General features: G+C 38.8%; 3 protein-coding genes across 10 annotated transcripts; 1 reads left to right on the top strand and 2 right to left on the bottom strand.

Annotated features, from left to right (window-relative positions):
• Positions 1-1,669: 1,669 nt before the first annotated feature.
• On the bottom strand, positions 1,670-10,347 carry LOC124404931. Of its 7 annotated transcripts, none has more exons than XM_046879443.1 (10): positions 8,844-8,955; positions 7,629-7,881; positions 7,418-7,502; positions 7,037-7,139; positions 5,897-6,161; positions 4,701-4,935; positions 3,994-4,112; positions 3,655-3,798; positions 2,803-2,931; positions 1,671-2,114 (listed from the first exon to the last, which is right to left on the bottom strand). In XM_046879443.1, exons 3-10 carry the CDS (start codon positions 7,500-7,502, stop codon positions 1,887-1,889), a joined length of 1,308 nt encoding a protein of 435 aa, XP_046735399.1. In that variant the 5' UTR covers positions 7,629-7,881; positions 8,844-8,955; the 3' UTR covers positions 1,671-1,886. The 7 variants fall into 7 exon arrangements, with proteins under 7 accessions (XP_046735402.1, XP_046735403.1, XP_046735399.1 ...); XM_046879445.1 differs by having other exon boundaries at positions 7,633-7,881; XM_046879446.1 differs by lacking the exons at positions 7,629-7,881; positions 8,844-8,955 and adding an exon at positions 9,620-9,719 and having other exon boundaries at positions 1,670-2,114.
• A 1,617-nt stretch (positions 10,348-11,964) lies between these two features.
• On the top strand, positions 11,965-17,092 carry LOC124404922. 2 transcript variants are annotated; one of them, XM_046879415.1, is made up of 6 exons: positions 11,965-12,701; positions 12,909-13,262; positions 13,331-15,084; positions 15,195-16,031; positions 16,125-16,336; positions 16,521-17,092. In XM_046879415.1, exons 1-6 carry the CDS (start codon positions 12,230-12,232, stop codon positions 16,687-16,689), a joined length of 3,798 nt encoding a protein of 1,265 aa, XP_046735371.1. In that variant the 5' UTR covers positions 11,965-12,229; the 3' UTR covers positions 16,690-17,092. The 2 variants fall into 2 exon arrangements, with proteins under 2 accessions (XP_046735371.1, XP_046735372.1); XM_046879416.1 differs by having other exon boundaries at positions 11,968-12,665.
• A 645-nt stretch (positions 17,093-17,737) lies between these two features.
• LOC124404924 (centlein) lies at positions 17,738-25,408 on the bottom strand. Its single transcript, XM_046879425.1, has 21 exons — positions 25,198-25,408; positions 24,829-25,076; positions 24,169-24,552; positions 23,810-23,931; positions 23,534-23,661; positions 23,291-23,451; positions 23,022-23,210; positions 22,892-22,953; positions 22,488-22,664; positions 21,783-22,105; positions 21,641-21,682; positions 21,313-21,488; positions 20,920-21,144; positions 19,989-20,042; positions 19,584-19,815; positions 19,355-19,503; positions 19,173-19,274; positions 18,885-19,094; positions 18,587-18,769; positions 18,371-18,520; positions 17,738-18,244 (listed from the first exon to the last, which is right to left on the bottom strand). The coding sequence occupies exons 2-21, from the start codon at positions 24,832-24,834 to the stop codon at positions 18,023-18,025; spliced, it is 3,297 nt and encodes a 1,098-aa protein (XP_046735381.1). The 5' UTR covers positions 24,835-25,076; positions 25,198-25,408; the 3' UTR covers positions 17,738-18,022.
• Between the last annotated feature and the right edge of the window lie 165 nt (positions 25,409-25,573).

Below are 25,573 nucleotides of genomic sequence, written 5' to 3'. Positions count from 1 at the left end.
GGTTCTACCGCATGATCGGTTCACCTTGTTCTCACCTGCGGATCACGGTTAAAAAATACAGCAATAAAACGAAGTGAAAGAAAAAAAAAATATTACCAGCAGTCCCTGAGATGGTTTGCATTATCTGCGCGAGCAGCAAAGGCTGATGCTAATTCAAAGATTCTCGTGCAGCAAGCGAACAATGCCGACAGGCAAAATTCATAATCGCAATCTCTTAATCTATCCAACGATTTTTTAATGCCTATACTGCACGCTGTCATTTTATTGTTTAGTATACAGTGAACGTTTTCATATCCGAGAATAAATTCGCTTGCCTAATTCTATCGATGAAAAAATTGCAACGCCGAATTGTTCGGACAAGATTTTTATCAGTACTTGTATCACTCGATCGATAAGCCACGGTTTAAAGTTGCGGGTGAAATTAAAATAAAGATGAAAATTTTAAATTGAAATAAAATAACGTGGAGAAACTCCGGAATGCAGATGCTGCAGCTGCATGCATCCGCCTCTTAAGTCTGCCCGGAGTGCGTAGCAATGAAAGTTTTTTTTCCCCAAGGTCGTATGCACGGGAGGACCTGTTACCGATACAAGTATTAATTAATTTGGACGACACTTCCACCGTCCACTTTCGAAAGAAATCTGTCCGTGTGCGTGTTTTTCTAAAACACTGTGTGCGCTCTTCCACGCTGTGTAAATATGTATATATACCTTTCGTGCGGGTCGCTGTATACAACAGTGTTGGCATTACAATACGTGATTATAATGGACAAGAACATTTACCACACCTGAAGAAAGTTACCCGCGGTTCTTCTCATCGTCTCGTAGACGTTTTACTTCGCACGTAGATATAGTAGTTCGGTAATGTTTTGTTTGAGAAATTGTCTCTAAACTTTCACTGATTGTCTGGAGAGATCCTGAAGGATATCGGAAAACCTGAACATGCTATATTATCTGACTAAATCTTAAAAACTAAATTAATGTTGCGAATGCTTGTATGCACAGCCTTTCATTTTCCTTCTTCTTCCTTCGCAAAACGTGTCGAGAATTTATCGTTCACGGATTTTTTATGGAGGGAGTGAGTTATTGAGAACGAGGAAAAGGCGACCCGAGCTACCGGAAAAAGCTGACTCAGAATGAATAATGAATGAATTATATATTGGTCGTCTCATGAGTGCGATGATCCTCGCGTTTCGCCAGATACTTAATGCCGCTGCGAGTTAGCAGCACAAAGCTGGATATAATTGGCATATTCTGCACATTTCATACCTCTTGCATCACTCTTTTTACATGTATTTGCAATATCGTGTATATGCATGTAAGTTACACAAATACGGAACTACGGTGAGCTGGGCATTGCTTAAAGCAAGCAGCGAGTTTACTTCAAGGATTAAGTTTGCGGCTTGATTTGCTGTTATTACACCGAGTAAATTATCAACGTTAAAACAATGTCTTGCAATATTAATACACACGTGGATACCTGCTATCGGAAGAATAATTATCCGAGGTATTATTTTTACAGAAATATAAATCCGTGCGTATATTTTTTGCAAATTTCATATCCTCGTTTTATTTTCATCGAAAATCTCTTGAATAAATATGATGATAGACGAAAAGACCGTAGAAACAGTCTTGAAATTATAATTAAAGAGTTTAGTATACAATATACTAATATACATAGCCTTATGTGTATGTATAGTATAACAATCGTCCGCGTAATCCGCCTCGTATCGCGTCAGATTGTTATTCGTTCTGTTTTCATTTCGATTATTTTCATTCGTGTATAATATTCGTTTATCGACGATGCGTAGAAGTGGAGAGAAAAAAGGAAGCTGCGTGGAGGGAAAGTGACAGCATGGCTAGACGGAAGGATCGTCGATCGATCGAGGCTATTTCGAAGGACCAGGATAATAGTAGACGACTGCTGGAGCCGGAAGCTGCCATTGAGCTGCGTGCAATTCTATCAGCTGAAGCAGCGTTCTTCTTACAGCAGGTAGAACCGTTTGTTCGGCGAGAAAAGCGTCCCGAACACTTCCAAGGAGCTGCTGCAACTGGGCTGGAAGTTCCGTGTCCAAATCCTTGCCGATGCAAGTCAGGATAAAGAAGAGGCAGTCGGTCTGAGGGGGGAGAAAAAAAGAAAACATGAAAATCGATAGTGCAAAACAACGTTTGCATATCATCAAAGGCATTGTTTCGATCAACAGCTTATTCCACCAAAAAATCGGTTATGTAACCGTCGCGAAGAACGCAGCGGTTTGTTGTTTTTACACAAGCGTAAGTTAACGATATTAATGACACCGAGAATTGTTGCACTAATGAGGAATAAATCACTGACGAATGCCAAACCACCGACACGACGCGATTCTGCGAAGCCGATTCTAATCGCCGATCGTATTGTATTTACAACTCGAGTGTACAACCCAACAATGCGCAAAATGATCATCCGCATAATAAATTACTCGAAACAGTTGAAAAAATCCACCGAGGAACGATCCATCATTTCATTCTCCGAGGGACGTGTTTACTGTCTATACGATATTTGACCAGCGCGAATCCGGTGTGAGGTCACCTTGAAATACATACATATACCGTGCATTGTGTTTTTTAAATAGAACATAAAGAAAGGTAAGAAGCGAGCGAACAGACACCCTGACAGCTTCTGTAAGCGTAGAAACCTCACCGTGCACTCGACCTTCTTAATTAATCGATGTCTCGTAGGATAAAGCCAACCGCTTGTCACATTGTCATAAAAATTCGGTACAATTTACTTCTCACATCTTTCGATCAGTGACATGAAATTTATACCTCGGCCAGGGAATTGACTATTGGCGGCTGGAGACAGTCTTGACAACACTTCCACAGCAGGGTGAGAAGGACCCGTCCAGGAGGAACGCCTTCCTGTTGTGTTTTCAACTGGAGCTGCCGGCGTTTAAGCTGAAAAAGTTGAGAAAAGAGTAGAAACCGTATGCAATTGTATTTTTATTTTATTCGTAATTTGATCCGATGATGGTGAGCGCGAATGAAACAACATCCTTGCTATGGGACATAAATAATTATGAACAAATTCTAGTAAAACAACCTAAGACATGAACAATTTGAGAAAAGGTTCTACAATTATAGCGTTTGAAATGCTTAAAATCCCGTGTTTTTATCAAATTCTAATATTTTTCTACTCATTTCGACTATGTGACCAGATTCCCAGAAATTTACAATTTACTGTACAAAAAATGTAATTGTTGACAAAACCTCTCTTGTACATAAATTTTTTCTCTTCACTCTGGAGATAACTAACTACTTTCATGCGATCTGAATAAAAAAACGTATCGAAATCTAATGAAATAATATGAATAACATTTGCCCTCGATTACTTTGAACATTCAAGCTTCCAAACTTATTCTCAATTGTTGATATGTTGACTAATTATGTTATTTGAATTTGTCCAAGTTCAATTCTATCACACAGTAGCCATGCTCGCGATCAGCATCATTGAGGGGAATCTGAACATAGCTTGAGAAATTTCAAGCATCTCTTTAATTTTTGCTGTTTTTTTTATCTATATGGTACCAGATGAACAGACCTCATCCTTAAATGGTGAGGGACTCGATTAGGTGGTAATTTGTCGAAATGATTGGAGTTGGAACGAATTAATTCACTCACCTGGCAGTACATTTCGTTGAGAAACGTCATGAAGGCCGAGTGATGATGAAAGGCCGAGACCTCCTGGAGGACCTTACCACGTTCTTGATACCATTGCTGGCACGTGTTAAGGAGGGACTCCAAGAACGTTTCTTTCACTTCTTTCTGAACGATATAAGCTGTCATTAGTATTATTACGGCGATTATGCACCATTTGCTGCTGCATCAACCGTATCACGCACATAAAACCTTCCGAAGGTCTTGCATGCATAACGTATATGTATACATGCAGAGGAAGAAAAAGAAACTATATAGTGCAAGCGAACAACCGACGCATCACGTACATAATTTACTACGTACCTCGATTATCGTGATGCAAAGCTTTGCTGCCGGCTCTGCGTACCGACGATTTTCAACAACTCTGTCCAGAATGTGTCGTACTAGTTCCATGAGGGCCCGAGAGTTAAGGAGATTGGGATCTGCAAGAAAGATTTTACGACGCTGGTATAAATGACATCCGTCTTCAAGTTCACGGAGTAGTTTAGGGTTCGTCCATTAATTGCGTGAGATATTTTTTTTTTAATTTAGACCCCCCTTCTCTTCATGTCAGATTTTCCCTATAATTTTTAGATAATTCAATTTGTTCGATATGTTCATGTATTTTGCTTCGCACCACTGAATACCTATAAACAATGTATATTCTCTGAGTTAAAAATTTGCTCAAAGTAAAAGCTCACGTAATTAATGGACGCTATCTTATGGATCTTATGCAAATGATATGAGGAATATTTTTGCTTCTTTTCTACGAAGAAGGTGAAGCTGCATGTGAACAAAAGTGAACTGATCACATCCGTGATAATAATGAAGACATTCCTGGTACATTATGACCGTAAAAATATAATCACACGGTGCAGTTGAACGTCTGTATTTCCTCATGCACACATAGAATCTGGACGTTGCGTGCAGCGATGAATTGAATTTTGCTCCGCACGAGTGCGTCGAGTGCTGGGAAACAGGGAAATTCTGATCCAAACCATAAGACGCCACAGAGCGTGAAGATCACTGACCGTCAATCGCTTTGACAAGGTTGTCCTGAACACCGATAGGAAATCGGCCGAGTTCCGAGGCGTCTGAGATCGTCAAAGCTTTCGCCGCCAAGGCGTCAGCCGAGTTCAAACTTTTCGAACGCTTCAAGCCGTACGTCGATACGAAGGACGAGGACTTGACCAGCTTTCCCGGCCTCCCGGAACTCGTGTTTTTCGAATCTGTCTGGTCCACGCTGAAGTGTACCCGACTCGAACTCTGTCGGGAAGAAAAAACAAGCCATAATAACAATGTCTCCAAAGAACTTAGCTTAGTAGGTCTTTTTTCCCGATCGGTAAAAAGGAAACCTCCGTTTCACGCCGCGTCTCATGCAGACTGTTTCGAAGTGTAAAGAGTCACACTTTAACCCTTTGAGTCACACATTATTGTGCTGAGTCAACTTTTATAACAAGATAGTATTCTGTGATTTTGGGGCTCGCTCATTATGAATTTAAAATCTGATTTAAAAAATCCAAGATGGCGGATCCAATCTGGCGGGCCAAAATTTTAAATTTGATCGAATACGGTCTAAAAACTCTATGCACTTGTTTTTGGGATCGTTAATTGGATTTGCTATACTGAACTTTCAAAATCTGAGTTCAGATTCGTAATCAGCGACCCCTGGGAGAGTTTTCTCTCCGGAGTCGATCGAATTTGAAATTTTCGTCCGTCATATTGGATCCGCTACCTTGAATTTTTCAAAACCGATTTCAGATTCGTAATCAGTGACCCCGAGACTTACAATTTATGTAAAACCTGTATGCGTATAGAGTGGCAACTTTCTCGGAAACGAATCATTCCTTCAATTCTCACGATTTTCCTCAATCAATTTGTTTCCAAAAATACCAACTTACATTATATCGCAATAATTACTTTCGAGTGTCGAAAATCTATTACTACACCATCCGAATTTTAAATAGCAGAAAACCGCAAAGAAATATGTTGAAAACTTTTCTAAATATATCTACAAAAAAAAAAAAAAAAAAAAAAAACGGATACAAAATAGATGGTAAGAATACTAAGAATATAACTTACCACTATGACTCAAAGGGTTAAGAAAGAGTTTGAGAACGGAAAGACGACAGGTACCTACATACTTTTGCAGTAAATATCGAGCTTACTAGAGAGAAACGCGATAGTGAAAAGAAACTGAAAGTCAAGTTCGCGTTGACTGACATACGTGCGTGATGTTACCACTGGAGGCAGAAGTATTGAGAGCATGTGGCTGGCGCAGCATGGTTCCTGCTACCCCGACGTGATAACCACCCTGAGGATGGTGATGAAGGTGTTGGTGGTGCTGATGAGGATGGAAGGAAGAAGGGTGCTGATGCTGCTGGAGCTGTTGTTGCTGATGTGCGTAGAGGTACCGGTGGATGTTTCCGCTCGATTTACTGTGCTGAAGGTTGTACAGCGAATGGGGTCGTTCTGCATTCGTGCCGTGACTTCTGCGAACACATTACAGCCAGATAGAAGGATCTTCGTGTCCTTTACTCCGAGGTATGTCTGTTTACCCACGTTTCTTTCTTTTTCTTTTTTATTTGTTTTTTTTTTTTACATTTACAAGCCTTCGATTAGCGTACATGAATTAGGAAGGTCAGGACATGCCAGCTTTTGGTCTCGAAGGAAATAAACGGGATTTGGGTGTTGATGGATTGGACATCTTTGTGCGAGTGAGTATGTTCGAATTCGAATCGAATTAGCGGTCCAATTTACTCCAAGCCGTTCGAAGCAATGATGACATCGGCGGTAACCAACCTGTTCGACGAATCATATCGACAAACGAGTTTGCCTAGTTCCTCTGATGTGTGTGTGTGTGTGTGTGTGTGGGATTATATACCGTAATTTGTCACTACCTGTTGAGTCATCTGTTACCGTTTTTTCTTACCCCAATGTCAATGATGTTTCTGTTTTAGACAATTGTAGTGAACATCAATCATCTGTGACCTGATATTATTAATATACAGGATTGTGAGTATTAGAACGTTATGTGAGTTTTATTAACGTGCACGATATATTATATCTTCCTTATCCGCAAGCTTAAATGTATAAGGCACGTGATGGGTGAGAAAAACAGGAAAAGAGCAATTATTGCAGTTTATTATAATATCGATCAGGCTTCGTCACACTTTTTCATTTATTTATCACAATTAATTAATATGCGTTAATAATTGTTATATGTATGTATAGACGATACAGGTATTTGGTGCAGGTTAGGCTGAGTTTTGTAACTTATGCCGGAACAACGGATACGTTGTTCGAAAAAAAATAATTTGAAAACAAACACACGAAAACAAGGCGTCTAGCATTTGTGTATATTTACTTGGAAGGATGTGTATGATCGTTTTGCTTCATTGTAAACTCCTTGGCGTGAGGATTCAAGTTAGGATTAACGGTGTTGCTTGTCGTTCCGTCCGCTCTGACACCTGGCAACAGAAATTTTTCGATTATACCAACGATTCGCAGGGGAAAAACAGCTGCATTTTATTATCGTGACTGACGATTCTGCATATATTACAGGTTCAAACAGCTGATTCACTGTTATCTTCATTATACATATAGTATTTAGATATTATCTGAAACAGCTGTAAACTTGAAAGTATAACGAACGTAACGCAGAATCGTAATTCTGTATTCGAAGTTTTTCCCAAAAAAATATTTCAACATCTTGCAAAAATCTTCACAAGAAAAATTATTTACAAACCTGGAGGGCGATATATTTGAATAGTTGGTTTCGTCTTTGGGGTGGCTATGCTACTGTTCCGTTTTTGCAGAACGGCATCCCTCATCTGAAAGCAATTGCAAGTTTTATATCGACAAGGAAGTTGCAGGTAAGTCAGACTGATTTTGTAACGCAGGTGAAAAAGTGTTATAAAGTATAAAATAATTTTTCAAACTATAAAAACTGATCGTACCTACGTTTACTTCACGTTCTTCACAGATTAGGCGGATTAGGCGATTCGGATTGAATTAGTAAAATGCCTCACATACGTGTATAAAATTTATTATCAGCAGCAAAATTATTATAGCACTAAATACGTCTGCTTATATATCCTTCACACGTGTACATTTTCACGGATGATATTATTAGTTATAATTCAACGCATCTATGAGCTTGGTGATTTGTTATTGCAATGGATCCGGCACCCTGGAGCTGAACAGCAGTCGCTAATCAAGCAGCAAATGAAAAAAAGAAAACACCTATTACGTTATGTCAGAGTGCAAAAATTATTCGGCAAATCGAGAATAATGACAACAGGTGCAAGTAAATGTATGATTAAACTTAAGGATGATGATAGTAACGATGCATGTTTAGGGAAAATTGCTAATTCACGCTTTCGTGACTTTTCGAAATTTAGTAAACCATTATAAACCAAATACACACTGATTATGAAAAGCCAATTCAAATAATAATTTTTTCTTCCGGTGTATCGTCACGTTAACGTTACTAACTTCAGCCTCGCATCATTCAACACAAATTGAACCTCCGATTATCTGTTCAAACACATTCCGAGACCGATTGGTCTCCATCAACTTCCAAACGCCATTAACCGTTAGTAACTAACGCATGCATGCACAAGTATAAAGGCGTTCTCTCATAGTCACAGATTTCTCATTGCTAATATTTTTCAAATGGTTGAAATACCGCGGCGCGCATTGCCCCGTGAAAATTTATACCGCCGTCAAATCGTTTTGCAAGTATTGAAATTATTCTCTTAGATCCCGAACCGCGTGGTCACCTGCACAGGCATATTTCTCGTTGATAAAAGTTCACACGACAGTTTCCCTTTCAAATTCGAAAAATTCTACTCGACCATAAACGCCAGTTCACGGAGATTTTCATTTCAATTACTCACGGTGAAAACTGGTGAACAATCATTGTTAAAACAAAGCGGACGATGGTCGCTAGTACACGTCTGACAGTTGAAATAAACAGGCTAAAACTGCAGAGCAGTTTATCCAGAGCAGAAGTTAACGCTCGGAAACTCAGCGGCGAAATTACGATACTTTTAAACTTAAAATCTCGAAGAGTTAGGCGTTCGAGGTCGATGAAGTTTTGCCGTTTATAAATGTAATTGCAGTAGCGATCGATTAGTATTTAATTTACGTATATTATGCAAGAAGCGTACCACTTTCGAAGCGTGTTATTTCACCGTATAATACACAGAAGCTTATACTCTACTCTCTGGTGACTAGGAACTAATAATAGCAAGCGCAACCGTGAGTAAGAATATACATGTATATATCCACCATTTAAACGAAGACTGAAATACCCAGCGCGCTGCCTCCGTACGAGAGATTCTTTTTAAACTACAGCGACAGCAGCAGCATCAGCATCAGCGCATTTGCGCCGCGAATTTCGTATTCGACGATATAGTATATACATATTATAACATCGTTATCGAATCGATCTTGTGGCATACGCGTTCGGCGATAAGATTAACAACAAGAACAACAACAAGAGCAACAAGAACAATAATAATAATCACCGGAGTTGCAGCGGATCGACTACATGACTATCTATTTAAATTCTTCATCCTTTTCAGCATTATTCTTGTTTTTATTTATTTAGCAGTAAATCAGTTGAGGTCCCATTGTTTCGTGATACAACAATCGCTTGTAAAATATTTTATCTACTTACGTAACACGCCCGATGATCTTACCGATATACTTATACTTATACGACATACCTACGTGTGTGTGTATGTGTGTACGTATGTACAAACGAAAGGAGTTCTGTTCAACGGTATATCATATGCTTTTAAAAAATGCGAATAACATTTTAAGCGCATTTGCACAAGTGCGGAGCCGACGTATTATTGACGATACAGGTAAAAAAAAATTTCTTCTCGCGCATGAGGCGTATCGGCCTAACGAATTTGCATATATATATACGTATACTTGCAGGCTTTTTGGGATGACGATGACGGTGATATTGTTGCTGTTTGTTCAATCGGCTCGACTCGCGCTCCGCCGGCGCGCTTACAATATCGCTAATAATAGAAACGCGTGCAGACGTAATTTATAAATCTGAAAAATCCGCACCCAGCAGCGACACTATCTACTTCCGGTTCGTGAATTCCGATTTTCGATGCTCTGCGTTTGCACACTGCGACGATGCAGGCAATATTTATAATCAAATCATAAATTTAATTTATAACAGGAGAAATTCCTGCTGCCTTAAATTCATTCTATTAATTATCCACTAATTTTTTGGAGGAAGATATTGGCCACACATTTTACCAAATAAAGTATGGAATTTTTCGAAACTTGCGATACGCCAGCGAAATTATAGAATAAAAGTCGAAACTGCACCCACCTTGATCATCTGCAGATATCAACAGCGTCCTGGCTACGCATCCATAAATCCCCCGTTTTAGGTGTTTAACAATACAACGTTATAACGCAGTGTATAAAATCTGTGCACTGCATGCGCGTGACGATGAGTCCTAGATATCCAACAAAGCTAAACTAATCGCGGTATGGCTGCGGGAATTATTCGAAGGTATATATGATTATGCCAGCGTTGTAGGTACACGCGAAACTCACGAGTGACGGACGTTCTTCCTAATAAGAATATAATTATTCAACAGTATAAATATAATAAGGTACATGAAAAATATGTGAGAAATTATAATCGGTGTGACACTATATAATACTTCTTTATTGTTATTGTTATTATTATTATTATTATCTGCACAAGGTGATTATCAATCGGGTATACAAGAGAGTCGGAGGATATGTTTCCTTTGATCGAAATATCTATTAACTGAATGCCTAAACAAAGTACAATATACTTATCCCCCCCCCCCCCTGCATATGGCAGCTCCAATGATTGGTTATGGAGGAGAGGCTCGTGCCATATAAACGCTGCACACCCAGCCATATCATTATACCAAGCTCTGTAGTCATGTCGCTGATCCTTCGCTCCATGTAAGCGTGAGTACGTTTCAAGGTTCGACAGCTCGTTTCATAGCCAGGTACGCCTATACACGACTGTCATAAGTCGATCCCAGCTGTTGCGAGGCGAGACCTGTGGAAGACAGCAGCTCTCCACTCCCACGCATCTTTTGATACAATATACATTACCGCACGGTTTCGTACAGTGTCCAATGTTTCGATACCTAAATCGGGACTGCAGTTCGACACTTGGAATTGCGTCTTATAGCTCCGCAGAATACCAGCGAGGGTCGTGATTTTTTATTGTCAAAATCGCTTCTGCGTCGTAATTTTTTTTAATCTAAAACAGAGTAATGTAATGAAACAAGACAATGGCAGATTGAGGGAGATTTAAAACCGTCAGCAAATTATTCGCTTTGTATTTATTTTGAATGAAGGTATATCGTTGGCTTAGCGCGCCATGCGCGTTGGTCAACACGTACTTGGAGGAATCATAAACGCACACGTTTTTAAAATTCTCCCTCTCCCACGTGTCTATGTAACTCGCTACTTTGTCAGTTTCTACTGCAGTAGCCACACAGGCCTGTTATATGAGACCCCTGCAATATACTTTATGCTTCAGCTTGAACTGAAGTTGATTTGCGCAATCCTGTCGTGTGCCTGTGCATTGTACGTGTGTTTTTGAGTGAAACAGTGCGTGTTTTACAGCGAATTCAATACACGTATATAACTATGCGTATCTCATAATCTTATGATACACGCACGTCGTGCGAAGAACCTGTTCTTTTTAAAAGAATCTGATGAAATATCATCACGCGAGCCATCGCACGGATCATAATGCGCTTCGGTTATAATTGCCCGATTGTGAATTAGCGTGGCTCCGCGTTGTACAATCACTTATTTCCTTCTCTATTTGTCAGCTGATTAACTCGCGATTTAGGTTACTGCATCATTTCGCAATACCAATAATTACCATATTTTACGATCTAGCTCCGTAATAATTAAATCCAAATTAATTCCACATTCAAATAGTCTCAAACCCTTCGAGAAGTCCGATAGTATCGAGTGACGCTATCGACCCTTGTCAAAAGTACACACCGTAAAATGCGTCACCTTGCGAATTAAGTTGTAAGTAGAAATTAATTTATCAATTCAGTATCGCCATCTCGCGGCTAGCGTTGTATAACCTAAAAATTGATGGCGGAAGCGCAGATTCGTGATCGAGTGAATATTCGAGATAATTTGAAACTGTATGTGAAACATGATTTGTAAAATAAATTTTTTAGCTTTGTACAGACCTGCGTGATCGCTTTTTGGCACCGCTCGACGAGGCAGGCAACTACAATCGTTCGATGAAGTTGGATCAGTTTGAAAATTGGCGCGCGAACTGTTTGCGAGATAGGAAAATGGCTGACAGGTGTAAAAATCGCGCGCGTCGGCATCCGGGGTACCGAACCGTGCGCGAACACGAAGCACGACACGACTTCACGGATACCTAGTAACTGGTTACACGCAGCAACAGCAGCGGCTAAAGTTAAACATACTTTGAACTCGATGTCTCGTGTCTTGATAAAACCCTCGCTAGTGTAGCGTGTTTTATCAACAACAGAAGGAAATGTCGGATAACAGCGAGGCTTTTGAGGATCGGAAAAGTGAAATGCTCGAGGACGAGGAGATGCCGACGTTTATAAGCGTTTCGAGCAAAGACATTAGCCTGCCGTATACCGCCGATACCGCCGAGGCAAACATCCAGCAACTCTTACCGCTTGATAACTCCGCGAATCCCTTGCGAGGCAGCGACGAGCCGCCGGACGATTACGAGGCCCAGAGCCGTAGCCACACCACCGAGGAACAGGCAGACGAGGGTAACGATGATAACGAGGAGGGCAGCGTTTGCATCGTCTCCTCCGGAGAGGAAGCCGACGACGTTGATCGCTTCTCTAGGTCTTACGACGAGGATGTAGACGAGGAAGAAGAAGAGGAGGAGGAGGAGGATGAGGACGACGACGATGATGACGACGAAGACGACGACGACGAGGAGGACATTCATGGTGAAATCTTTCAGATTTCTTACATTCCCGAATATGGTGTATATCTTTCGTTCATTTTTTACTCTTATTATATCCTACTCGTACAACATCGCTCTGGAAACTGTTATTGTCAAGTCAACAATTTCAGCTCGAGCGATTTACGATTTTTCTTACTTACCTATGTTTTTTCATTTTTAATCTCGGAGACCTTTCTTTTTCCCCGAGTACACAGAACTCGTCACATCAATATTAGTTTTGCTTTAGACATGGGTGTTATTCCTGCGGAGGACGAAGTGGTCGAAGTCGCAGATGACATGTTGGGTGATTTTTCAGAAGAGGAAATCGAGAGGGAGGATGTTATGTCTGACGACATGGCATTGAGATCCGATAAACCAAAGGTTATTAATCGACAACAAAGAAGTCAGTCTCTCCAAGATCTGTCCGAATATCGTACGTTGCCTCGGTTCAAGTCATCCATAACAAGTGTAAACAAGTACAGTCGTGTACAGAGCAAAGTGAAACGTTATATTCAGGACTTGAAAGATATGAATAAGAGGTCTGCTGAGAGACGCCTATCCATGGAAGAGTCGCGAAGACATTCAGATTTTAGCGCACAAGGTAGTTTAAATTTTATCTCCTCATTGACCCAGCTCGTTCATAGTTTTGTTGTATTGTTGTTCTTACAGCCTGCCAAGACGAAGCGGTGAATGAATATGATCGGAACACAAGAGGTCGCAAAAGCATCAAGGGTTATGCTGAACAGGTGTTGAAAGACTTGGAAGTAAGAGAACAGCTTACTAAGGAGGAGGGGCTTGCTTTAACAAATGAAGATGAAAGTAACTGCGCAGTACGAGAGAATCAAAATGATTCACCAGTGAAGGTTGTTGCAAAGAATGTAAATCGCGAGCATCCACAAAAGGACATAATAATGAATGAAATGAGTGTGGCGAACGATATTGTCAAGGTGAAAAAACCGAACATGAATGGCGAACTGTTGAGTGATCATTTGAAAAATATTAGGATACCAAAACAAATAACTGTGAACTACGTTTTCAATGGTCAGACACAAGGACAGAATATTATGGATGTTCGATCAATCGGCTATGATGAATACATGAGAGGTAGCTCAAACTCTAGCACAGATAAAAACTTGGTACATGTAGAAAGTAATGAAAAACCTCCCTGTAATGAAATGACAGAACACAAGAAAATGCAAATTACAAATGTCCATAGCGAAGCCCCGACTACTGGGATGGCAATTAAAAATGTTCAAAGTGTAAAGGAAACTCCAATGGAGGTAGTCGAGCATCAGGAGGACATTGAGACGGTTGCATCTGTTAAAACTGATGAGAAAAATAATGCCGAAACGCTGGCACAGTTAGCATTAGTTCAAACTCAGTTAAATCAAAAGACAACCCAGTGCAAGGAGATAAGAGAAGCATATGAGAAGACACTGTCGGAAAATTTTGAGCTTAAACAAGAATTAGAGGAGTTAAAAAAAACGCTGTCCAAGTTATCTGCCAACCAAAAACCAACCCTGCAGCTTGTTGCTGTCGCAATACAAACTGACCCACCTCCAAACTGCGAAAAAATCGAAACTATTCCATCTGCTAATGCCTGCACCAATCCAAAACTGTCCACCAGCAGTATGGGCTCTGCTATTAGCTATAACACGCAATGGACTGAAAGCGCCGGGAGTCTGCCAGCTTCTAACGGTTCCATCAGACCACTACCCAATCTTACACCACTTTCAAATGCTGAAGACAGTTTTATAGGAGTGTCTGAAACCCCTCCTCGTCCACCTCATCAGCCTTCGCATGCATTCCAAACTTCCTCAAAAATAATTAGGATGCTATCAAACATAACGCGACGGAAATCAAAAACTGATGATAATGTAACTGGGAATTCAAATATGGCAAATATCTTTGGAACGGGCTGCAGTACCTCTGGTGTTTCCAGCTTCAGTACTCCGATCAATAATCGGGGTTCGAACAAAAGAAAAGCTACAGAAATGCCCGATAATACAAACTTCCTCCAGCCTCCAAAGATTCCACATACAGCTGGTGGCTATAACAGATTACACAGAAGGACGAAGTCTGAATTTAAGTATCCAGGGGATTATGTAAAGATTAACTCTCAACCCTTTGTGCCTCAATCAAATGATGCCAATAGACCTCTGGAGAACTTGGAATATCCACCGAAAGAAAATGATGCTGTTGAAGATCCAGATTCTGGTGTGAAATGCTTTACATATCGCGAGGATGAAAATAGTTTGGAAACGAGCTTCCTCATCCAAGCTGAGGACGAGACAAAAAGTCAAGATGGCAAAGATGGTGAACGAGCTGCACCTGTTGTCCGTGAGTGTGGACCTTATTTACTCGGAAATGTAGAAGTGCGGATGACGGAAATAAATGGAACCATCAACATCTGGGGCAAAGAGGTCAGTATTTTACAATAGTTATCCATACATAACTTGTTTGAATGCAATTGTATAACAAAACTGTAACCAATGGTGTATCCAAATTTTCATCTGTATTCTCTTGATATCAGGTCAGTCAAGAAACAAACACTGAAGACGAATTAGAAGAAGTCGCTGATAAAATAGATGAAGCAAACGAGAGAGGATCTTGTGGGTGCTGGCAAAAGACACCAAACACACGGAATTCAACTGTCGATCCTCTTTCCTGCTCGACGAATAAAAAGCTGAAAATTCCACCATTGAGGCTCAGTGAATCTGGGCACCTGAAGAACTTTAGTTCCTTATTACCAACTGTAGCTAAGGAGTCGACGTCTGCTATAGACAACTTCAGAGAATGTCCAAACTCTAAGCATTCGATGAATCTTGAGACAAATGGTAATTGTTGGAATTGTGAAGCGCACAGTAATACTCGAAATGTTAATCAATTGAAGAGGTCTTCAAACTTTGCAGAAGAAGAAAATACGAGAAATTTTGCAAAGAACTATCTTAGCTGTAATTGCGAACACGAACACTGTGATTATTCTCCACGTCATAGAGTTTCAAGACATTGTCATGGTGATCATGATTGCGCATCCACCATGTCAAATTTAAGGGAAACTGGGAGATGTTCAAGATTGCAAAACACCAAGGATAATGAACAATCAAAGACTGAAGTGAACTTAAGTAGGAATCATTTGACACGCTTTACTTCCAATTTTGCGGACGAAAATGTAACTTGTTCTCATGGTGTGAGGAAAAATAGCATAATGGAAGATGACGACGATGATGTATTCAAGAAACCATCGACTTCAAATGCAAGAGTAATTGAGAACTGTTGTAGAAGTGTGGGATGCAGATCGCGAAGTCCTTCGTTTAGTAATCTATCCACCGAGCCTTTACTGTCGCACCATCCACACGAACATTCCGAGGTTAGTAGGGACTGGATAATTTTACTGAACAATGAAACCTGCAATGTTATTTCTATTAGGTAAATCCATGAGACAACGGTACACTTCTTACAGGTAAGACGTCGACGTTCAAGTGGAAAACGAGTGCGTGGCATTCTCATGGACTTTTTGAGAGGCTGTGGGGACTGTCATGCTACAAACAGTTCTGACAACAAAATTTCACCTAGTACCGTGCCCGAAATTCGTGTCAGGTCTAGTACACCACCTCCTAGTCTGTTAAGTCAATGTCAACAACGGACAACTCATTATGGATCGACAAATACTAGGTGTGTTATAAATCGATAGAAAAGCTATTTGAAAGTCTTACGTTTTCGAACCTCATGCTGCATATTACGAGTAATTGTGTTTTCGTATACAATGTTAGTTTGAGGATAGTCTTTGTGAATATTGTCCCAGCATGTTTATAGCAGCAAAAACATGAGATGTCTAATTGAAATGTGCAATGCGCAGATGCAATCATACGGAGTGCTGCGTTACATGTGCCCGAAAACTAGAAATGGCTGCAGAGATAGAAGCCCAGCTGGAACTTTTTGGAGCAGAAATGGAAAGGCTACGCTCTCGATCGCAAGCAGTTCTCGGAATGTTGAACACATTACACTCTGCAGATACGACAAACTGAACAACCAAGCACTGAAGATCTGAATTGTGCTTTTCTCACCCGTTAAAAGTAGCCGTCATTAGGTTTAATATCATTGTTCACGTGTTATTGAGTAACTCAGTTTATCAATGTAGATTTTATTTGTGGTGTGCAAATGAATTGCAGTGTCTTTGAAATGTTTCGTGTCGTAAAGCAATGTTCGTGCATTTTGCTGGAAAACATATAAAGAGAAAGACTTCGAATATTTCATTGATGATTCATTACATTCGTTCTAGAAATCGCTTTTCTTTACCGTACTATCAATTGTTATACTAATTATTAATTTTTTATTATTTTTCTTTATTTCCATTGACTATTACTTTTGATTATTTTTATTCTTAGTTTCTGTGACGCACTATGGGGGGGGGGGGGGGGGGGGGGGGGACATTCCATGAATGAATAGCGGTAAATTTTGAAAAAAAAATGCATCTGATAAAACTAATGAGAACTGCGTTGATTCTAAATTTTGTCGTGTTCATAGTAAACTTTGATTATATATAATAAGGAAAAATATCCTTCATGTGTTAAGTTTTCCTTTATTTGCCGAGGAAGCAAAGAATATGGAGTAGGATTTGGTTGAAGAACGATGTTTTTAAAAATGGGAGCAAATCGATGTTGAAAAATTGAAAATCAATTCCACCGAATTATAATCCAGACTACGAAATACATAATAGTTTTATTAAATGTAGTACATATGCATGCATCTATTATATAATTTCTACGTTTCTCGAGTCTTTTTTCCCTCATTTCGCACATACTTGATCAGTTTGTGTCATTATGGGTTGTTGCCATTGCAATGATGAACATGTGTACGACTATTATAAATATATGTATATGCGCAGTAAATGTTTACAAGAGCTCTGTTACCTTCAGAAGACTGAAAGAAATTTCTTCTGCTGGGTCTAGACTGCGATTTTTATTTCTATTCTACTGTTGATTTTTTTTTTTTTTTTTTTTTTTGAAAAGTTTTTCCTTTTTTTTATGTGTATTTTATCAAATTATACTAGATGGACAACAATATTAATATTTACGTGGAAACCAGTTGCAATAATCAACAGAACAACAAAAAATTGGAGAAATTTTCTTCTGTTGTAACGTAGATTCAATTTAAGACATAGTTTAGGTTTAAAAATTTTTTTTGCCTTGACTTTCAAATCTATGATAGAAATTAGTACCTTTACAGCACATAGAAAAATTGCTAAAAAAATACACGTAAATCAAAAGATGAACTTTGGCTCGCTAAAATTTTACTCGACGTGCAGAAACTTTTATACTATTGCTAAAATTACTGTATTCCTAATGGCAATATCAGTAATTAATAGTTGCAGTCGCAGGAGTCATATCCCTGGCCCTGTCCGGGCTCACCTGGCAGTAATGGTGGCGTTTCTCCCTGACCCTGACCCTGACCTCCCCGAAAAATGTTGCTGTACGAATTTTTCAAGTAATTTACATGTCCTTGCAGTGATCGGATGCGTCCTTGAGCGTGTTCGAAGGCCTCATTCAAATTGTTGATCTGCCCTTGCATCTTCTGACGAATCTTTAGTGAAATGAAATCTTGAATGAGTGTTACTGATTTCAATTCAAACCATTCATATTCCTTCTTACGACTGTAATTGAACCTGTTTTCAATATTTATACAAAAATTGGGGAAAAAATATGTCACCTCGTCTCTATCTTTCTGAGCTGCTCTTGCTGTTGCTCTACATTGTGCCAGCTGTCTTTCCATTTCGGCAATCTGTCCCTGCATCGAGCGTCTTATCGTCTCGCATCTCTCTTTTGTTCTAGCTACTTGACGGGCGGAATCCTCACGCACCTGGATAATAACATTACAATTAAATAGGTATCTTGAATTATTGTTCAAATGCGTTCTTCAAGTTACTTGATCCAGCATCGCTGTCAGCTGGGTGACCTCGTGCATCTTTTCATCTATACGTTTTTGCATCTGTGCAATGTGCTCCTCAAATCTTGCCGATGCATTCTTCATCCTTTCGTTCTCATTTCTCATTTCTGCATTCCTTCTTTCAAGCTCATCCCATCTTGCTGCCATTGACGCTTTTTCATCCTGTTTTACATAAGCGGAGTAGTTTATTAGTTAATATACTTAATACTATAATTGAGAGCGATAAATTTGCTGAATACAGGTGTATTCCCATCTGCGTCTGAGACACACAACTTGCCTGCAACGTTTGATTTTCGGCGCGAAGTATGTCCATTTGATTTTGAATGGTACCCACTTTGTCTTTGAAAACTAAAACCTCCCGTGATAAATCCTCGCAGTTTCGTTCAGCCAGTAATCGCATTTGCTGAGATTCTTGTAATTTGAGCTGTGTTTGTTTCAATAGGTCAGGCAGAGGGGCAAGCTCAGCAAGTTTTTCTTGAAATTGGTTCTGTCGACAAGATATTGGAAAATAGTAATCACTTCAACGCACTGTGATAAACTAAGTAACTGTGTTTCGTGTACATACCTTAACCCGGCCAATTTCCAAAGTAACATTTTCGTTCATTCGAGCATTATCCATTTCCATGAGGTCCAGTTGTCGACGTTGTTCCTCGACTTGTTGCTGTGCCTATTTTTTCAAACAACGTCATACATTTTACTTTGTTTTCTTCTTATTGTTTCCAGCATAGTAACGAATATGTAAAATACCTGCAAGTATTTGTTGCGATAATCTTCAAGCTGGCTTGCTTGATCCTGAATCAGCGATCGCAGTTCCTCTAGTTCGTCTTGTGCCTCACGAAATCGTTGCTTAGCCACCAGCAGCGCTTGTTCCTGTTCCACAAGCTGCTCCTTACTTCCTGTTTTCAGTTTGCATTAAAGTAAAATGAATTTGATCTCTGTAAAACCTGTAAAAAAGCTCTTCAAGTAACTATGTTACCTGCTAACTTGTTCTTTTCAGCTTCGCAGAGTTTTAATCGCTCCTCCAAGTCAATAAGTTTATTCTCTGCCCTCTCCTTGTCCTCTTTGGCGTCCCTTGCTTCCTGTTTCGTCTTTTCTGATTCTGTTCTCAGTACAGAGACCTCGCACAATTTGCTTTTATAGTCATCTTGTAGTCTGGCGTACTGTTCCCTCAAATCTCGTAGTTGTTGTTGCGGACAATTACTTCCGCCCTTAAATCATCAATGCTATATAAAAATAGATATCAACGAGCACCAAACAGTAATCCCATTTCAACTTTGCTATTTCAGGGAAAAAACAATTTATACTAAAAAGTTAGCATCGAAATTAATGACTTATTTTTTGATAATTAGATGGCTAAATTTCTATGACTGAAATAACTCACCATTGGTGCATTTGTACATGGTTCAGCACATGATGGAACTTGTTGAGGATTCATCTGCATATGACCAAAAGTACCATTTGTTTGGCTTTCCAGTTTCATAAAGTAATATATAAAACCTTGGCAGATCTCAGAGTAAGTTATGCTATCTAGATGTATGCCTACACTATACTGTACATAATTTATAAAGAACGAAATACGCATAACTTTTTTAATTATGGATTACACAGAAATTCATATGAAATAATCATATTTAAAATAGTATTCTTTCAACTCAAGATCGTGCTTGAAAATTACGTACAGAATAATGATAGCAGTTTTTAATCAGTCCCAACACTTAGGTAGTTTCTTTTTTTTATATAAATATGTTTATTTCATACAAAATTACTGATGGGTGACATATTTGATATTTTTTGTTTCATCATTTCATACTTCAAATCATATTAGTCGATGACGCAGTTATATAGTTTAATGAACTGATAGCATAATACGGATCCTTATTTATCGCATTTACTCATACAGGAGATATGCACGAGTACCATCTAAACAAATCTTTCGGACACCATATGCGAATCTATTATGACATAAAAAAATAGCTTGCAGAATTCAATGCGAATGCAGGAACATGTAGATCATTAATATTGCGTCGGAGATAATTTTCATAGAGTCTATGTTTTAAAATGTCAATTGATAACTACTATAATGTAATTGTGTAGCCCTTATCCCCATATCAACTGCAGAGTTAAATATCTTCAACAATTTCTGCAAAGCATACGGATTTTCCGACTAATTATCACAAACAATCATACTCATATGAATAATTATTTGCGTTTTTAGTGGACCCTTGATCAATAAAATTATTGTACAAATTGACCTCGTCACGGTAATGCTGGAGAGAATGAGAATCATTCGCATCGAACAATTCTATGGGTACCTTGGCAAGTGGCATTGCCGGAGGCATGTTTTTCAACTGTGGAATTTGCTGCTGAGATTGCTGTGACTGCTGCTGTGAGGGCGGACAACAGGAACAAGGGGCACAGGGTCCAGTGCACTTCAGAAGTTTTCTTTGCTGCTCAAGCTGCTGCCTTTCTCGTTGGACATTAGCAAGTTCCATCTGCATATTCCGGACCTCAGACTCCATGCAGCCTAATTGCTGCTCCTGAAAAGAAATTTGCAGACATTTATGTGCAATCGTAACATGACAAAAGAATATGCAAACTAGTAATGAAAAACACTTGCTTAGCCATAAAATAGCGTTCAGTTATTTCAGAGTAAACTAGAAACCGAATCATTAATATTTCTTTATAGAATAGACAATAGAAATTACCAGTTGTTTGGTGTTGTTCCCATACATTGCTAGCTTGTTTTCCAGCTCCGCAGGGCATGCTCCCCTTGTTGTTGGGGGCGGAACCTGGTTGGCTGCAGGACTTCTGCAGCACATTTTATCGCTTTCTGTCCCTGATGTGTTTCCGCCGCAAGCGCCACCAGATAATCTCGGGGAACCTGCAACTTTCACAGCAAACCTGTGTACAGAATTATATGTTCGAAGCTAAAGATTTAGGACAGCAAAAAAGCGTTCTGCGACATTTACCAAAAACAGTTATCAATGTCATGGAACAAATCAACAAATCTGCTACAATAAAACGATAGCTTACCGTTGCTGCTGAAACTGCCAGTGACCTTCGATGGGTCGTTCACTAAAATAATAGCGAAAGTGTAAAATAGTTATGAACAAAATTCATGGAATTTAAAAACCAAAAAATGATGCAAAATCTACTCAAGTATTTAAATAGTCACCACAAACTGTGCGCGTATTTGTTGCATATGTGTCTCCACCTTCTTGTTGCAGGCAACACTTGCAAGCACATGAATTACTGTCTTCGTCTTGTGAGAAAAGGCCACGATTACTGGTGTATGGACGAGCTGGTGGCGGTAATGGTGGCGGGGGCGGTGGTGATTGACGAGGCGAACAGATTCGTTGATTAAGGCAAGCCAATTGTCGACTCAATTCAGAATTCTCTTTCACTACAATTCGCATCTCAGCCTGCAGTCCACACACCTTTCGCTGCAGGCTGTCCACCGCGTTGTCCTTCTCCAACAAAGCTTCCTCCAACTTATACCTTTAGAATATTAAATAGAACCACTTTACTTCTTTCGAGAATGAACACAGATTTTTGCTTCAATTTATCAAGCCCATAAAGCACATTGTGGAAAAAATTATATATCTGCAACTTGATAGCAATTACCTATTGAAAATCAAACTGTCTCCATAAATGACAAAAGTGTAACATCACCAAGCAAATAGTCATTTCATTTTTTTCACTTCATACGTTCATCTTTTTTTTATTTCTACAACAATTGGCAAAGCCTCTTATCTGCCGGTCGTGAAATCTCAAACATGAATTCAACCAAATTGGAATCACAACTATAGCAAATCAATATTTTCAAACGAATTGACTGAAATTTTACAAATATAAATGTTAGTAAGATAAACAATGCTACCTTCCACCCTCGAGCTGAGCATTTTCTTTGACGAGCTTCTCCTGCATGTTCAATGACTCCGTCAACTTTCCAGTTAAATTTTGAAAACACTTTTTCTTCCCCTTTCGCTCGCTGTCGCCTACTACTATCTTTGGTATGTTCTCTTCTGTGTTACCACAAACGATCACCCTTGGAAGTCTGTGAAGAATTTAGTCATGTTATATTATGTTACACTTGATTAAAACATAATACACATATTGTCCCGCCATATTTTGAAAACTCTAGAAATTCATTTCTCACTTTTACACAGGTTTCATATATTGTGAATTCCAAGCTTACTTGCAACGGCACATGATCATAGTGAGTATTTATAATCTTGCACATAATAATTATGTTGAGTTACTCTATTTTTGAAAATAACATACTTGTCCTCGGGATATTCCATCTGCGGAATGTCGAACAGCTCACCCTTCTCCTTGGTAACATCCTGCATATCAACAGATGCAATGAGAGATAGAAACTAGCAATCAAACTTTGAAGGTAGTAAAATTGTACCGATGTTCGTTTTCCATGTGGGTAAGGAAGCATTTCAAACATCTTGGCAAAGGTTTGACTCGAAGGATCAGCCAAGCCTAACAACCGTTGAAGTTTTCTAGTTATTTTCTCAAACTCTCCAAGCTTGGTCATAACGCTTTCTTGCTTCTCTTTAATTTTCAACGTATCTTCTTGAGTCAGATCTTTTTTCTAGATGGGGAAACAATTGTCTCAAGCCCTGATGCTTAGTTATCAAATCCAAACTATCCAAATTGTTTCAATATAATTACGTTCGTTAATTCCGACAGCTCTTTTTTCAACTGTTCTATTTCAGCTGCTATTGCAGTACACCTTTTGTCCGCTTCTTTCATTTCCTTCATCACTGCAGTGTCCGTCAAAGGTAACGAACTCATCGTGGACTCCCGATGTCCTCCAGGTTTGATAGGCACTCCTGTGAAGTGATTAAAGATTTGAAGAATATTAATAAAAATTTCATTTATATCAAGAAGTCTTCATTAGGTCCATTTTCATGCCTTCACCAATCCCTGGTGGCATTGGGTAGGGTGGTGGTCCATTTTCTGAATTTTCTCCTGCATCTCCAGTTTTGTCTTCACCCTGACCCTCATTCTGAGTCTTAGTCTGATCTTCCTCATCAGCCATACTATAGGGAAAAATTTTCCAATCATTATCTTTATCAATATTATGAATTTACGCCACGTTATAATCATGGAAAAATACACAAAATGAATGATAATATCTAGAATATCTGAATGACATGTATAAGGAAAGTTCTCATTATCATTTCATACCTGAGACACTCTTGTGATTCGCTAAATTGTTCAGTGTTAGTTTTGTTGGACTCGGTCTGCAGAGATTCTTCTACTATTCCTTCTAGTAATCCAAATTCTGGTAACTTGATGAAGCTTTCTGACTAAAATATTCCAGAACATAAATTTATTTATGGAATAGAGCACTTTTCAAAACGGAGAGGCTCAATTTTAGTGGTTTTTGTGATATTTTGGATTCAGCTATGGATCGAGAAGCGATTTGAAATTTGTTTTAGTTTCCTGCTTGATTACAATTATCATTTTTCACCCAGAATCGCAAATTTCAATAGAAATTATTATACTTTAACAAAAACTAAAAGAGAACTAAATTTTCTATATACCTCGAAAAGAATGTGTGGTTCTGGTGGATCTAATGAATAACGAGGAGTTTTCGGGCTTCTAGACTGTGGAGTAGAGTTAGTGGTATCTCCTTGTTCAGCGTAATTTTGTGACAATATGGGTAGGTCCTGTAAGCGCAGAGGTTTCTTTACGTCGAATAAAGATTCTAGCGAGCCAAATAATTCTTTGCTTAATTCCACATCATTGGTGAGTTCGCTGCTTCTGGTTTGTTGTACTTTTGTAACATTTTTCTGTATACGCCTCTTCTTTAACTCGTGAAAGCTCCTGCTTTTTCCTCCTACTGATTCCGCTGTACGTGCATAATTTGCTCCGTTTGGTAAATTTCCCGGCGATCTTACTTGATTCCAAGTACACGGCCTACGTTTCTGAAAAACAAATGATGTAATAATTATGCTTTTTGAAGTTATTAGTTCCTCAAGTAATTAATATATTACTGACATACAAAACCGTTAGAATTAATAAAAATTTCTGGGAATTTTCAAATTCCTGAAATGTTTCAGAACTATTTATTTATTTATTTAATCAAATTGTCATAAAGGTTTTGATTTAATTTGACATTTCTCGAATTAATTATACCTCCAAATAAAGCATGTGGCTACAAAAAAGGGATAATAATATGCCAAAATTAGATATTATTTTACCTTCATGTTTTTACCTTCGAAACAACACCGTCCTTAGCTTCGACTAGTTGCGATTATCGATTGGTGTTTCTTCAATAAACTACAAACGTTATTGTAAATATCGTAGTAGAGTCGTTAGCCAATTGGGACGTCGTCGATTTCAAATTGCGTAAGGCAATTTGAGAGCCTTTGAAAAACTTTGTGCGTTGCTTATATGTATAATTTTTTTGACAGTTTTTTTTTTGTGATGTTTTGCGTAATTCCAAAGGCTGTAAAATAAAATAACAAATATAAATACGAATAGGGTAGAGTATAATGCGGATTTTTTCATTTATCAATAATTACAATGCGAGCATAGAGTTTTAGCGAGAAATTATACGATACACTCACCTCTAAAAAAAAATCTCCAATTTCTCAAAGGCACAAACATAAAATGATATTTTTTTTGTTTGTTTTTGTTTCCATACACTGTGAATATGCATCAATAATACAAACAAAATAACAAAAGTAGTGGTATCCAGGGTCAGTGATATCATGCATGTCAACTTGACCTACTCAAATAAATGTCTTTCTTTTTGCATTTCTTCTTTTCAAAGACAGATGGTTTGGCATTTTTAAAACGCATCATGACGCAACGTTTTACGTAAATGTAAGTAAGTATGATACGCGAAGATGATAGAACGGGTTTATTTCAATATTTATCGTAAAAATTCTCAATCGAATGTGATCAGAAACAATAATCTAATACAATCAAATACCCATGATA

This window comes from Diprion similis, chromosome 3, assembly GCF_021155765.1.
Source record: "Diprion similis isolate iyDipSimi1 chromosome 3, iyDipSimi1.1, whole genome shotgun sequence".
Classification (NCBI taxonomy): Eukaryota; Metazoa; Arthropoda; class Insecta; order Hymenoptera; family Diprionidae; genus Diprion; species Diprion similis.
This window is presented reverse-complemented; position numbering and strand designations above follow the sequence as displayed.